General features: G+C 24.1%; 6 protein-coding genes across 6 annotated transcripts; 1 reads left to right on the top strand and 5 right to left on the bottom strand.

The window, feature by feature from the left end:
- Positions 1-671: 671 nt before the first annotated feature.
- SRAE_2000029200 (Protein giant) lies at positions 672-2,006 on the bottom strand (the record flags this gene model as incomplete). The annotated part of the gene is made up of 2 exons (XM_024651104.1): positions 672-1,307; positions 1,983-2,006. The coding sequence occupies 2 exons, from the start codon at positions 2,004-2,006 to the stop codon at positions 672-674; spliced, it is 660 nt and encodes a 219-aa protein (XP_024504815.1).
- A 172-nt stretch (positions 2,007-2,178) lies between these two features.
- Positions 2,179-7,146, bottom strand: SRAE_2000029100 (Transient receptor potential cation channel subfamily M member 1; the record flags this gene model as incomplete). The annotated part of the gene is made up of 7 exons (XM_024651103.1): positions 2,179-2,415; positions 2,505-2,740; positions 2,813-5,621; positions 5,684-5,807; positions 5,854-5,943; positions 5,984-6,873; positions 6,955-7,146. The coding sequence occupies 7 exons, from the start codon at positions 7,144-7,146 to the stop codon at positions 2,179-2,181; spliced, it is 4,578 nt and encodes a 1,525-aa protein (XP_024504814.1).
- A 1,523-nt stretch (positions 7,147-8,669) lies between these two features.
- On the bottom strand, positions 8,670-10,126 carry SRAE_2000029000 (Occludin/RNA polymerase II elongation factor, ELL domain and RNA polymerase II elongation factor ELL family-containing protein; the record flags this gene model as incomplete). The annotated part of the gene is made up of 2 exons (XM_024651102.1): positions 8,670-9,758; positions 9,803-10,126. 2 exons carry the CDS (start codon positions 10,124-10,126, stop codon positions 8,670-8,672), a joined length of 1,413 nt encoding a protein of 470 aa, XP_024504813.1.
- Positions 10,127-10,277: 151 nt separating this feature from the next.
- SRAE_2000028900 (NADH dehydrogenase [ubiquinone] iron-sulfur protein 6, mitochondrial) lies at positions 10,278-10,752 on the bottom strand (the record flags this gene model as incomplete). The annotated part of the gene is made up of 2 exons (XM_024651101.1): positions 10,278-10,556; positions 10,606-10,752. 2 exons carry the CDS (start codon positions 10,750-10,752, stop codon positions 10,278-10,280), a joined length of 426 nt encoding a protein of 141 aa, XP_024504812.1.
- A 908-nt stretch (positions 10,753-11,660) lies between these two features.
- SRAE_2000028800 (Protein disulfide-isomerase TMX3) lies at positions 11,661-12,929 on the top strand (the record flags this gene model as incomplete). Its single annotated transcript, XM_024651100.1, has 3 exons — positions 11,661-11,675; positions 11,721-11,817; positions 11,872-12,929. 3 exons carry the CDS (start codon positions 11,661-11,663, stop codon positions 12,927-12,929), a joined length of 1,170 nt encoding a protein of 389 aa, XP_024504811.1.
- A 51-nt stretch (positions 12,930-12,980) lies between these two features.
- On the bottom strand, positions 12,981-13,532 carry SRAE_2000028700 (GM04682p; the record flags this gene model as incomplete). The annotated part of the gene is made up of 1 exon (XM_024651099.1): positions 12,981-13,532. One exon carries the CDS (start codon positions 13,530-13,532, stop codon positions 12,981-12,983), a length of 552 nt encoding a protein of 183 aa, XP_024504810.1.
- Positions 13,533-13,648: the final 116 nt, after the last annotated feature.

Below are 13,648 nucleotides of genomic sequence, written 5' to 3'. Positions count from 1 at the left end.
AACATCTTGATGTAAAGTTTTTTTTAGAGGATAAAATTATATTTTCTATAAACTCTTATAAGATTATTTCCGTTAACAACTATTTGTTATGCAATTCACATAAAAATAAAAAAACAATCTTTTGTAAACAAAACACCGGCATATCATCAAATGGAATAATATGTAATAAAGCTTCTTAAAACACTTAAATTTATATCTAATACTTATTATAGCTTCATAATTCACTTTTTATGTTTTTCTAGTATTCTAAAACAAACAAGAATAATAAGGATCTTATCGTTTTATATATATATATCATTTATTATTATAAAATGTGTTAAATTAAACAATACTTTGTTATCTTCATTAAAATAACAATTAAAATATAATTAGATACTACTTCAAGTAAAGTAACATCTTTTCTCTTCTATTATATAACAATTGTACTACTAAATAAAAAGAAGTTAGTAACAGTAATTATTATGAACAAAACATTTATTTAAAATTAATACAAAAAATAACACCTGTAAAAATTTTGTTAAGATTAAAATATATTATTACTGAGATACGGTTGTGCAATTTCTTCTTTTTTTAAAAAAAAAGTAATTTAAATTCATAAAATATACATGAAAGAAATTAAAAATTAAAATTTGATATTTCCATTATTTTCAACAAATTATATTTTTCATTTATTAATTAGACATCATGAATGGTTGTCCAAGACTTTGTGCAGCAGCTGCTGCAGCTTGTAAACCTAAACTATTTTTAAGTTGATTTAATTCATTTGTTAAAGCTGCAATTTGATTTGTCGTAGCAGCAAGTTCATATTTTAATCTATGATTTTCTGCCTGAAGAATACATATTTTTTGTTGTGAACTTTCTTCTTTCAATTTTCGTTGTTCTCTACTACGACGAGCTGATTCATTATTTTTTTTTCTTCTCTCAAAATAAGCTGAATCTTTTTGTTCATCTGGTACTGGTTGAGGTTTTTTTTTTCGTTGTTGTGTTGGAAGTAGTGGTTTTAAAGAATCTGTTGATGGAGGTGATGTTGATGCATAAGAAGATGGTGAACCAGCACTACTGGAAAGTGAAGAATTTGGATTAAAATTAGAATAATTTGTTGAAATTGTTGAAAGTTGTTGTGCAAAAGTTGCTACAATATTAGGATTTGAAAAATGTGATGGATCCAATGCATTTGAATATGAAAGATTATTTTGATTAAAATTATTTATTTCATTTCCTGATTGATATGGTATTGATGTATCTAATGACCACATAGCTTTGAAATTATTTGCAGAAGCTGAAGATGTATAAATATCCGTCATTATCTATAAAAAAATGTATAATTTATTAAATAAAAAATACATAAAAGTTACGATAATTGGAACTTCAAGTATAGATTGAAGAAACAATTAATTAGAATGTCGTGTCCTGTAATAGAAGGAAATGACTTAACCGTAAGGCTTTTTTTTTAAATAGAATCGGCTTAATAAACAAAAAATATGATTGTTCGTAAATGAACTATCTAACAATGTTTCGTAATAGTTTTAAGGACAAAGCTTTATTAGGCGTGTTTCCTTTGACCTATGATCTTAACTTTTCAGGCACAGTATGACAAAGATTGCTGTTGATTTTACCACTGTAAATTTTCTTTCGGAAAAAAAATTTTAGAGAGTGAAGTTTATGTTATTATTTTTTCTTTCATTTCTATAACCTTCCTGCTGTTGGGTGGGAAGAAAGAAAACACGCTTCATCAAGAACAGGCAATCAGTAGGGAAGATAGTCGGTTAAGCACTTTGAAGTTATAAAGTGGGCAGATCAAGATAAAAGATCATTACGTAACAGTGGATTAGCTAACAAGGATATATCGCTAGAATTGTTTTTAAGTAAAAGATGAGGATACAACAGTTCACCTGAATATATAGTAAGGATAAAGTGGTACAGATTGCAATTTTGGATTGTTAATTAAAGAGTAATAAGGGAAAGAAGAGATAAAAAGTTACCGCATTTAAGAAAAAGTGTTTCATAATAATATATCTTTATATTATTAGTATATGTCCTTAAATAATTAAAAAGATATAAATTATATTTGTCAAGTAAACTGTAACAACCATGAAAATGATTATTATCAATTTTTTTTTTTTTTTTTACAATAATAAAACTTATATACATACGTAATTTATAATAAAAATATTACCATTAATCAAATTGTTTTTTTGTTGATGATTGCAAAGGTACAGTAGTCAAAATGTTATCATTTTTAGGATTTGAATGATGACAAGATACCTTAGGGCAAAGAGGATTGAAATATAGGTTATCTTCATCATTGTTAATCTTCATCATATCTTGCATATCGCTTAAAAAATTTGATGATTTTATCTCATTCACATTTATATCAAAATTAGCTTCATTTCCTAATTGATCATCAATTTGACTCTATAAGTAAAAAAGATATAATAATGTACATAAAGTGTTATTTTGCTGAAGGCAACTAAATAGAGCTAATTAGTTGTTTATAAACTTACATAGCGACTTAGTGACAGTTTATGCCATTCCCGAAGGCGCAATTTATTACTTAATCCATCGGTTATAGAAGTATATTGAGGAAGTACATAATGTTTTAAGGGTATTTTATCACCAACATATGTAGGTAATCGACTTCTCATAAATGGTTCATCATTTTCTGAATCGGGATCTTCTATATCATCTAATGTTGATTTACAATCTATTTCTTTATCATTTTGTATTTCACTATTTTTTCCTAAAAAAAAAAATAATTAAATATAAATAAAAAAAAAAGAAAAAAAAAATTTTTTAAAATTAATATTCATACTTTTTTCACGATTTTGTATAACCATTTGAATTATAAATTGTTGATTTTCTTCAATATTTTTTAAATCTTCTTGAATTTTATTTAAATTATTTTTTAAATTTTGATTATCATTTATTAATTCAACAATTTTTCCTGTCATAATTTCAATATTTTCATTATATGTATCATTATCAGTTTCACAATTTTTTTTAACTAAACTATTTTTTTTTCTACATAAATCATCCATACAATCTTCTTCAAAATCATGTATTCTTCTTAATTCATCTTTAGTCATATGTATTTTTATTGCAAAAGGCATCATATTCTTAACTTTTTTATAATCTGTTGATGTTGTTATATTTTTCTTTTTTCTAACCGACCATTTTATTAGTGTATTTATAATAAGATATAAATGTATTAATGGAGTAAAAGGTGGCGGGATTATTGGTGTATCTTGATATTCTAAAACTTGAGAATATCTTTGAAACATCCATACTTGTTGAGACATAGCATTTGTTATTGTAAAAATATTATTAAATATTGCTATTAACATATTTATAAGAAGAATATTTGCTACTAATAAAAATATTGTCATAATTATTGGTGGTATCCAACCTCCTGGTACACAATTTGTTCCCTCATCACCACATGTATCTATTTCACCTGCATAAACTTCACCATATAACATAAAATATGGTTTATAAAAAATATTTCTAACAAGTAACCAATTAAATTTTTCATGTGGATATGTAATAGCTTGTCTTGATAAACCAAATGCCATTAATGTTACAAGAAGCATTACAATTATATAACTCATATTAAGTACCATTTTACCTGCCATTGTAATATATGGACCTATTTTAGGGTGTACTGAAAGAAAATCAAATAATTTCATATGCCAAAAAACAGAATTAACAGATAGTATAATTCTTCCATGAGTATGTATTGTTTCTTTATTTAATCTAAATGAAAAACCTATAAAATATGTCATAATAGCAGTTGATGTTAAAATATGCCAATATGTTGTATTATAAAAAACTCGTATTTTTTCAATAATAGATGAACCTTCTAATGTTAATAATTTTCTTATATGTTCTAGTGTTATTGAAATAACATATACAAATATATACCATTCATATATAGTTGGTTCTATTGGAAATTCAATTAATAAAACAAATGTAAATGTTGTTAAAAAAACACCAAATGATATTGCCCATATCCAAAAAGATGTTATAGGTGCTCTATAAAATAAAAGAAATTTATAAAATAATAATATAATCCAATGTTGAAATTTATCTCCAAGTGATAATTTTTGATTGTCATCTATTTTTTTTTCTAAATTTGAAGAATCAACATAAATATAATCTGTTTGTTGATTAATATTTGAAGAATTTATTTGATCAATTTCTTTGTTATCTTTTTCATTAGAATCTTCTTTTTTTCCCAAAAGTCTTCTCCATCCACATTGTCCTTCTGGAAAAAGAGAATTATATGTTAATGAAACAACACTTCTTCTTTTTTGATTTAAATGTTCTCTACTAGGAAAACTAAAATAATTTTCATCTTCTATTTCATTATCTTCAGAAAATGTTGTTCTTATATTTTTATCAATATTCTTATAATTATTTATTATATGATTATTTTCATTTATTTGTGAATCTTTTTTTTTTATTGATATATTATTAGGTAAATTGTATGCAGAACTTTTAAAATCAAGTAATAAAATAGTTGGTGGAAATAAAACTGCTGCAATAACTTTTATATTTGATTGACTACGAAAACGAAGTCCACCATACCATAATTCAGCTAAAAGAATTTGACAACATGGATGAGCTAAAAACTCTTTATTATTTGCTAAAAATGCTAATGATAAACATGTATGATGACCCCAATTAGGTAATTGGGTTGTTAACATTTTTTTAGTTTGTCTATCATCTTGTTGATAACAATGTTCTAATAATTCTAATGACAATTTTTTAAAATCATTAGCATGTTCACGTAATATTGTACTAACTTCAAGTGCTGTATAATCATCAGAAGCAACTTTAGCCATACCTTTATATAATCTTATAGCTATTAAACTTCTAGCCATTGCTTCTTCACCATATTGCCATAAAAATTTAGCTAATTCATGACGTTTTGTCAAAATAACCCATATCATTAATTCATTTAAAGGAAATGAAAAATCTACTTCTTCTTTTGATTCAGTAGATTCATGTTGTATATAATTATTTCTACCACCAAAATCTGTTTCTTTTAATGTTTCATTTTTTCCATTAAAATAAATTGAATTTGTGGAACAATTACCACTACTTAATATTAATGATCCCACTTTACTATTACTTGATGAAAATAAATTATTTTTATTTTTATTTGAAATACCATTTTTTGATTTATAACGTCTTGTTGTATAATTACTTCTATAAGCATTTCCCATTAATTTTTCAATTATTATACCTATATCAAAAAGTGTTAAATTTTTATATCTTTTTGATTCTGCTTGAGTTCCTATTAAAAATTGTAACAATGAAAGTATTTCTTGTTTATCAAAATTATATAATGTTTCTAATCTTGAAACTGTTAAAAATTTACTTAAATTAACTCCATTTTCAAAAAGAAGTTTAACAAAATCTACTCTTTCAAGGAGAAGAGCATCCATTAATGTTGAATATAAAACATTAGAATTAAATTCTTTATTTTTAGCAAAAATATGACTTCTTGCTATATCTACACGATTCCATGATAATGTTAAATATAATTGATCTATTGGAGATAAATTTTGACCACGTAAAATTGCTGTTAATATAGTATAATCGACATCTTTTACTCCCTCTTCTCCATAACGATAAATTGTTAACTTTAAATATTTATAATGAATATATAGTTACTTACCAAATCCTTTTGATTAACACATTTCATAATAGTATTAAGAATTTGATGAGCTGTATTTGAATCTGCATTAAAAATTTTTTTTATCAAAATTTCTAAATCATTTCTTACTGGTGGTGAAAGTAATCTAAAAAATTATAGCATTAATAATTATATTTTATTTATTTATTTACCCATTTTGTAAAAGATTTTTTTGTGCAAAAGATAATAAATCTGAAATTCGTCCACTTCCATCACAAACAATAACAGGACATGGTGGTTTACTAAAAAAATTATATTTAAATATATATATATAATTTTTACCTTGTAACATATTGAAGAGCTGATTCAAGAGTACAAATACCACCTTCTAGTATTACACATATAATAGGTATCCTTTTTGCTGGATAAAAAAGATTATTTGGTAATGAAAGATAATTTTCAAAACGTTTTCTTAAAACCATATCTGCTCCATACCTTCCAACAGTACCATTATCAACAAGTAAAAAGTATGAATGTCTATCATTTAACATTGTATAATTATTTCTTACACTATATGGTTGATGATCTAATGGTATAACAATATTTTTTCCAATAAATTTTTCTCTATTTGATAATAAACCATATGGTGCAATACCTAATAAAATTATTTTACTTCTCATTCTTGCTGAAATTCCAGCATCATCTAAAGCTCTTGCAACATGTCTTACTACTCCTGAATCAATTCCAGAAGTTATAATCCATGCACCTGTTGTTTGTGCAGCCTTAAGAAGTCCCTCCCTAAAAACTTTTCCTAATTTTTGTTGAACTTCAAAATTTGTCATTCCACCATGTATAGTTATTACTAAATTAGGTGTCTCTAACTTCCATATATTTTCCATCAAATAAAGAATATCTTTTGGATTAGAATCAAAACCAACCCTACAATAATAAGCTTTATGTGCATGATTTCCACCTTGAAATTCTATTGTACCATATGAATCAGTACTTTTACATTCTGTATGTTCTAAAATATTCCATTTTTTATTATTAACTGATTTAGGATATTTTTTATTTATAACAGCTGTTGTAAATCTTGATAAAGCTTTATGTGAATGAAAAGAACTATAATTTCCACAACAACATTTATCTTTTTCATTAGAAGATGGAATAAATTTAATACATTCTCGTATTTTAAATGTTTTTTCTATCCAACAATTTTGAATTTTTTCATCCTATACAAAGTAAAAAAAAAAAATAATTAAATTTAATAATATATTTTAAATAGAAAAAAAAAAAACAATAATTATACTTACTAATTCATTAATCATTGAATCTTTCTCTATAAATTGGTATTTTTTTTTATTTTTATTATTTCTATGATAACTATTGACTGTATCGTCAGGTCCATTACTACAAACACCGAAAGTAGAAGAAAATAAATTGTTATGAGATTCATTTTCACTAGTATTTAATGTAGTAATATGATGAATGGTATCCTCACTCATCTTTTACTAAATTAAAAATATCTATTTTTTTTTGTTAAATTATTAAAAATATTTTCCAAACTTTGATAACAAATGTAAAAGGCAATAACATATATATATATATAATATATATATACGTAATCAACTATAGAAAGTAATATTATCTAAATAATTTGTTATTTCAATCAAAAATATGACGATTTTTTTGAAGAAAGAAAAGAATGTTAATTAAAAACAAACATTGTTTAAAATTTCAATTTTTTCATTTTAAAAAAACTTCTCCACACGATTTTTGTAAACACATTACATGTATATATATATATTTATATATATTTTTTTCCATATTTGATCATGAAAAAAATTTTATAAATATATTTTAATGATCATAATTACAAGATACACTTTTTTTTTTTTATTTTTTTGATTAAAAAAATAAAATAAAATATTAATTATGTAAAGGTAAAAATTATTAACAAAAGTAGATGATAACAGAAGGTAATTAAAAAAAAATAGATTAAAAAAAATAATATTGTAATATTATTTATGATAAATAGTTTTATGATTAATAATATTTTTTTCAATTTATAAATATACAAGTTATACAATTAAAATTTTTTTCCAACATTTGTATGTTAAATTTTATTTTGTAAGAAGTTATATAATATATATATTTAATAAGTTAGATAGAAAAGCGTATTTAAAATAATATAGAATATAACAAATCGTTTTTTAATTATTCATTAATTTTACCTATTTCTATCAAAAAGAAGATGCGCGATTAAAAATTGATAATTTGATTATACTTAATGATAATAAAAGTAAAGAAATTTTTTCAAAAATAGTCTAATTATAGAATTAAAAAAGGTTATTCCCAGACAATTCTTCCTTCTTCAACTTAAACTAAATATTAATGATTGATTATATTTGTAATATTTTGAATATGATACATCTGATAAAAGTAGAAGTTGAAGCTTAACTTGATTCAAAGGTCGATATAAATTATAAAAAATTTTTATCATGTGATTTATGACTTGTGTCTTTTATTGTAAAGATATTTATAATATTTAATTGCCAAATAGGTGTCATATTATTGTACAAATATTATATTTAATAGTATGATTAAAAAATTTTCAAGGAAAAATTTATTTATTAATTAATAAGAAAAGTTTCAAACTATGGATTATTTATATAATTTGTTTGTTAAAAAAATATTTATTATTTGACAAAATACTATATTTAAACTTCTAATTAAAAAAAATATATATATATTTAGAATACTAATTATTCATTACTAAAAAAAATAATATAAAAAATTATATATATATATTAAATATTCATATTATACGTATTTTTTAATATCAAGAAATGGAAATTATCAAAATTACAATATATTTATACTAACTTTACCTTAGTAATAAAAGTAATTTCTATTAAAAATAAAATATTCAATAACAATTTCTATTAATATTTAATTGAAATATAATTATTAAACAGATGCATTATAATAAAAAAAAATAATAATAAAAATTAAATAAACAATAACACTATCTTTTTTCTTTATCACGTCTATCCCATTCCTCTATTTTATTTGTTAAAATTTCAAGTCTGGTGCGAAGATCAAGGTGTCTTTGACGTTTACGAAGAAACTCAGCATCATTTTCATAATGCTCATAATTTGACTGTACTGAACGTAATACTTTTTGATGTTCTTTTGTATTTATAGAAGTTTCTGAAAGAGATTTTTGAAAATTTTCAAATTTTTTAGCTATATCTTTAAGATAATTATGCAATGACAAATATTCATTATATTCTTTTTCATGAAGAAGTATGTATTTTTCATATTCTTCTAATGTTTTTATATCATTAAAATGTGTTGAATAGTCTTCAGAAGGAGCATTTGGTGTTAAAAGATATTCCTTCTTTTTAGGAGATTCTGTAGGAGTTTCATCTATAATTTCACCACTTTCAAGTTGTGGAGAAACAGATATCTTAGTTGAAACTGGTTCTTTAACTTCTTTGTTAGGTTCTTGATTTTTGGAAGATGATGGAGCAGATAATGTATACATACCTGAACGTCTTGTTGGAGCAACTATATTAGTATCTGGTCTTTTTGATAACATTCCCCTAACATTGGCACGCTCCTCAGATGTATACCATTTCCAATTTTTATCTATTTGTCCATATAATTCTCTTTTAAGAGTAATCATTTTTTGAGATTTATCAATAATCTCTTCAACAATCTTAGGAATAGAAGCTAATTTTTCAGCAAATTCATTGTTAGGGCTTACATCTCCCTTACCATAAGAATCAGTTTTAATTTTTTTAACAATCTCATCAATAGATTTAAATTTACCAGTTGCAACAACATGAAGAACTCTTAAATACATAGGTTGATTATTTAATTCTGTCAATGTTTGTCCCGTATAACGAGATGTTAATGTTGGAGAATGTTTTTTATTTGATACTACTGGTTCTTTAGGTGGTCCTCTATCACCCATTGCTTTTGTTGGAATATTTTTCCGTTTATCTTTATTTGTTATATCAAGTTTAACAGCCGTTTTTGTTGTTTCTTGTTCCTTAGCCCTTTGAGCTTTAGCTCTGGCTTGATCAATACTTTTGTTTGTTGCTTGAATCTTAAATAACATAATAATTTAATAAATTAAAATAAAAAATATACCTGAAGTCTACCCTTAAAAAGAGCACAATGTTCAAATTTATTTTCAGATGTGTTTAAAGCTAATCCATGTTCAGTTTCATTTGAATTATGTCTTACAGTATTAACATCTAAAATTTCATTTCTACCATCTTTTGCAATTTCAAAGTAAATTTGATCCGCTTTTACATGAAGAAAAATTGGTAAATTCTTCAGATGAGCTTCAATCATACTTTGTTGACTTTGATCAGTCATTCTTAAAAAAATTGCAGTATCTTGACGACCACCATGTTCTACTTCTATCAAAGGCTCACGCCATATTTGGTAATCATTGGCAATAGATTGCATATACCTATAAAATATATTTTTTTATGATTTAAAAACTTTTTATGGTATAAAAAATTAATCAGGAATTGGTAACCTGTAGAAAGAAAAATTTAATTTATATTTAAAATTGTTTTATGATATTTTTTATTCTAAATAACCTAGTAAAAATTTTTCAGCAACTTATGTAATTAATATTCTTATGTTCTTCTTTTGTAACATGTGTATTATAAAATCTTTGTCCACAATATCCACATGCATGATTACCAGGCTTATCTAAATTAATGAAAACTTTTGGATGTCCAAGAGCTGGATGTCCACCATCACATGAAACAACATTTTCTTCACAAGGTGTTGAAGGAACTTGTGCAATAAGATCCATTGCAATATTTGGATTTACCATTTTTTCAGCAGTGTGAAATCTTTGTAAACGATAATCTGATTGATCCCATGCCTAAAATAATTATTACAAATATTATAAAATTAATTTTATTAATTAATACCTGTCCTGTATGAGTTTTTTCGTCAAAAACAGCATTATTTTTATTAATATCTACAGGTGCCGGAAGACCAACTTTAGGATTCGAACCTTTAAATCTTTGAAAATACTGAAAAAAACTAGGAGTAGTTTTAGTTAAAGTTCGATTCATCTAAAAATATAAGTAATTAAATTATAGAAAAATCAAATTATTTGTTTACCATGTTTCTATAGCCAGCATAAATCAGACATCTAAAGCTATATTTTTCCAATATGTTAAAACATGTGCAAGATATCGTTCTAAGACCTTATTTTTTTATTTATTAAAGTGCATTATCCTTATTTTTTAATAATTAATAAAAAAAATAAATAAATAGTTAAAATTGTATTTAATGTTTCTTTATCCAATCAAAATTAATAAGATTGATAAATTAATTTTTTTAGGTTATTTTTAAATATATGATAAAATGTATTCTAAATTGTGAGACTTTGTACTTTACTATTTAAATTAAATTTTTAATAATTGATAGTTCTATATGCTAATAGTATAATTTATATATTTTTTTAAATATTATTGATGAATCACAAATTTTAAAAAAGTAGTTTTTCTTTAAAATAAAAAAAATATAGTATTTTTAACAAAAATAATATATTTTCTCAGATTATTTCCAGAACATATATAAAGTTATTTTATAAGTAACAAAAATGTATACTTTAAGCATTGCTAAATTATTATAGAAATATTGATTGTTTTTGTATACTCTAAAAAAAAAATTATTTTTAAAATAACAAAACGACTATATTAATATTTAATAAATTGAAAGTTTATAATTTCTTAATAATCGTGTGGATAGCCGATATACCAATAAACTCGGCATTTAACAATTTTAAAGGCCTATTTAACTAAAAACATTGATTTGAACTATATAAAATAAATTTATTTTCTTTTAAATAATGAACAATTTCAATGTGCTTTTATTTTTCTTTTTCTTTTTTATCTATAATGTTTATTGCCAACAAAAACCACATAGTAATGTATTAGAATTAAATGATAAATTTCTTGATGTAAAAAATGGAGGAATGTGGTTTGTAGCGGTAGGATTTTATAATTTATATTTATTTACAAATTAAATATTTTAGTTTTATGCACCATGGTGTGGACATTGTAAACGTTTAATGCCCACTTGGGAACATTTAGCACATGCTGTAGCGGATAAAGAAATTGATGTACGTATTGGTAAGGTAGACTGTACAAGATTTAGTAATGTTGGAAATGCATTAAAAATTCAAGGATATCCAACAATAATTTTCTTTAGAAATGGTGTTGAAATTCCTTATGAAGGTGAAAGAACAAATGAAAAAATGTTAGACTTTGTTATAAAAAGTTCTGGACCAGTAATTAAAGTAATTAATAAACAGTCTGAGTTAACAAACGCTATTAAAAACTGTGACAAAGATCCAGTGTTTTTGTTTGTCGGTGATGAAGATATACTTTTTGAGAAATTTAAAGATATTGCTGAAAAAGAATTTGTTAGTGTTAACTTTTATAAAACAAAAGTAGCAAATGTTTTACCAGGAAATATAAAAATTTTATCAGAACCAACTGTTATTGTATTTAAAGATAAAACACATTACATTTATCCTCATAATGATATTTCACTTAAAGAATGGATACTTCAAGAAAAATGGATATTGATGCCACAAATAAATTATGCTAATTTGCATGCAGTTGGAACTTTATCTAAGAAATTGTTAGTTTTAATAATATCTGATTTTCTAGAAAGATCTAAAAAAGATTCAAAAGTTTCAAAATTTGAAAAAATAGCAAATGAAGCAGCTTTGATGGTAAGAAAAGACACAGAAATGTCATCAATGTTTCAATTTGGATGGGTTGATGGTAATGCGATTCCTACATCTATAGTCATTGGAAATTTTGACATCCCTGGAATTTTAGTTTTTAACTATTCATCTTATGAATACTATATAAGTAATGATGAACCTGCCAAAATGACACCACATTCTATTAAAACATTTTTAAATTCAATAATGGAAGGAGAAATTAAACCACTTGGAGGAAATTCATTAATTACAAATGTCCGTCGTTCAATATTCGAATTATGCAAAAATGTATATGAAATGTTTGCAAACCAACCAATTCTTGCTTCATGCCTTTTTGGTGTTCCACTAGCATTTTTTTCCATTATTACATACTCAATATGTAGTTCTGATTTTTCTGTTGATAGAGATGAAATTTTTTCAGAAAGTGAAACAGAAGAAGAGGAACTTGAGGAAAGTGAAGATCAATGGAATTTGGTTGATAATGATAGTGAACATGAAAAAAATGAATAAAATATAATTTGTTTTAAATTTATTTTTTAATAAAAAGTAATATAACTTAATTTATTCTCTGTGAATCAAAACAAATAAACCCAGTACACCAAGTACTGCATATTTTAGTTGTGGATAGTCATTCATTATGATTGTTATCATACCAATATAAGGGATATAACCATGAGGTTGTCCAACAACATCTGCTTGCTTCAACCAATTTTGTCCTGGAAGATATAGACCACGATCATCTACTTGATTGTTATCACCTTTTGTTAAAAATTTAAGATCATCAACATTGTTTCCGTGAACTTTAATAACTCTATGGACTATAGGAATATCTCGTCCTTCTATTTTAAATACTGTAACATCACCAACCTCTATAGGTTTTTTTCTATCATAATACAATGTTAACAAATCTCCTCTAAAATATGCTGGTTCCATAGAACCGGAAAGAACTACAACAATAGGACTTTCGCTTCCAGTGATAACCATTAGCCCTTTCCAAATCATAAGAGCTGTAGATACTATCATACCAAAATTGAGGACTTGGTATATCAGTTGGCGTCCATCCATACGCCTAACTTCATCAAAAAGAGCAGAAGCGAAAATTTGTTTAAACATCCTAAAAATTGTTATTATTATATTTTTATGTCCAATAATATATTTCTATATCGATAAAAACGATACAATCATAAAAAATATTAAATTGAAAAAAAAGTACTCATTATATACAAAAA

The sequence above is a fragment of the Strongyloides ratti genome (assembly GCF_001040885.1).
Source record: "Strongyloides ratti genome assembly S_ratti_ED321, chromosome : 2".
Classification (NCBI taxonomy): Eukaryota; Metazoa; Nematoda; class Chromadorea; order Rhabditida; family Strongyloididae; genus Strongyloides; species Strongyloides ratti.
The sequence above is the reverse complement of the archived record's forward strand: the minus strand, read 5'-3'. Positions and strand labels throughout refer to the sequence as shown.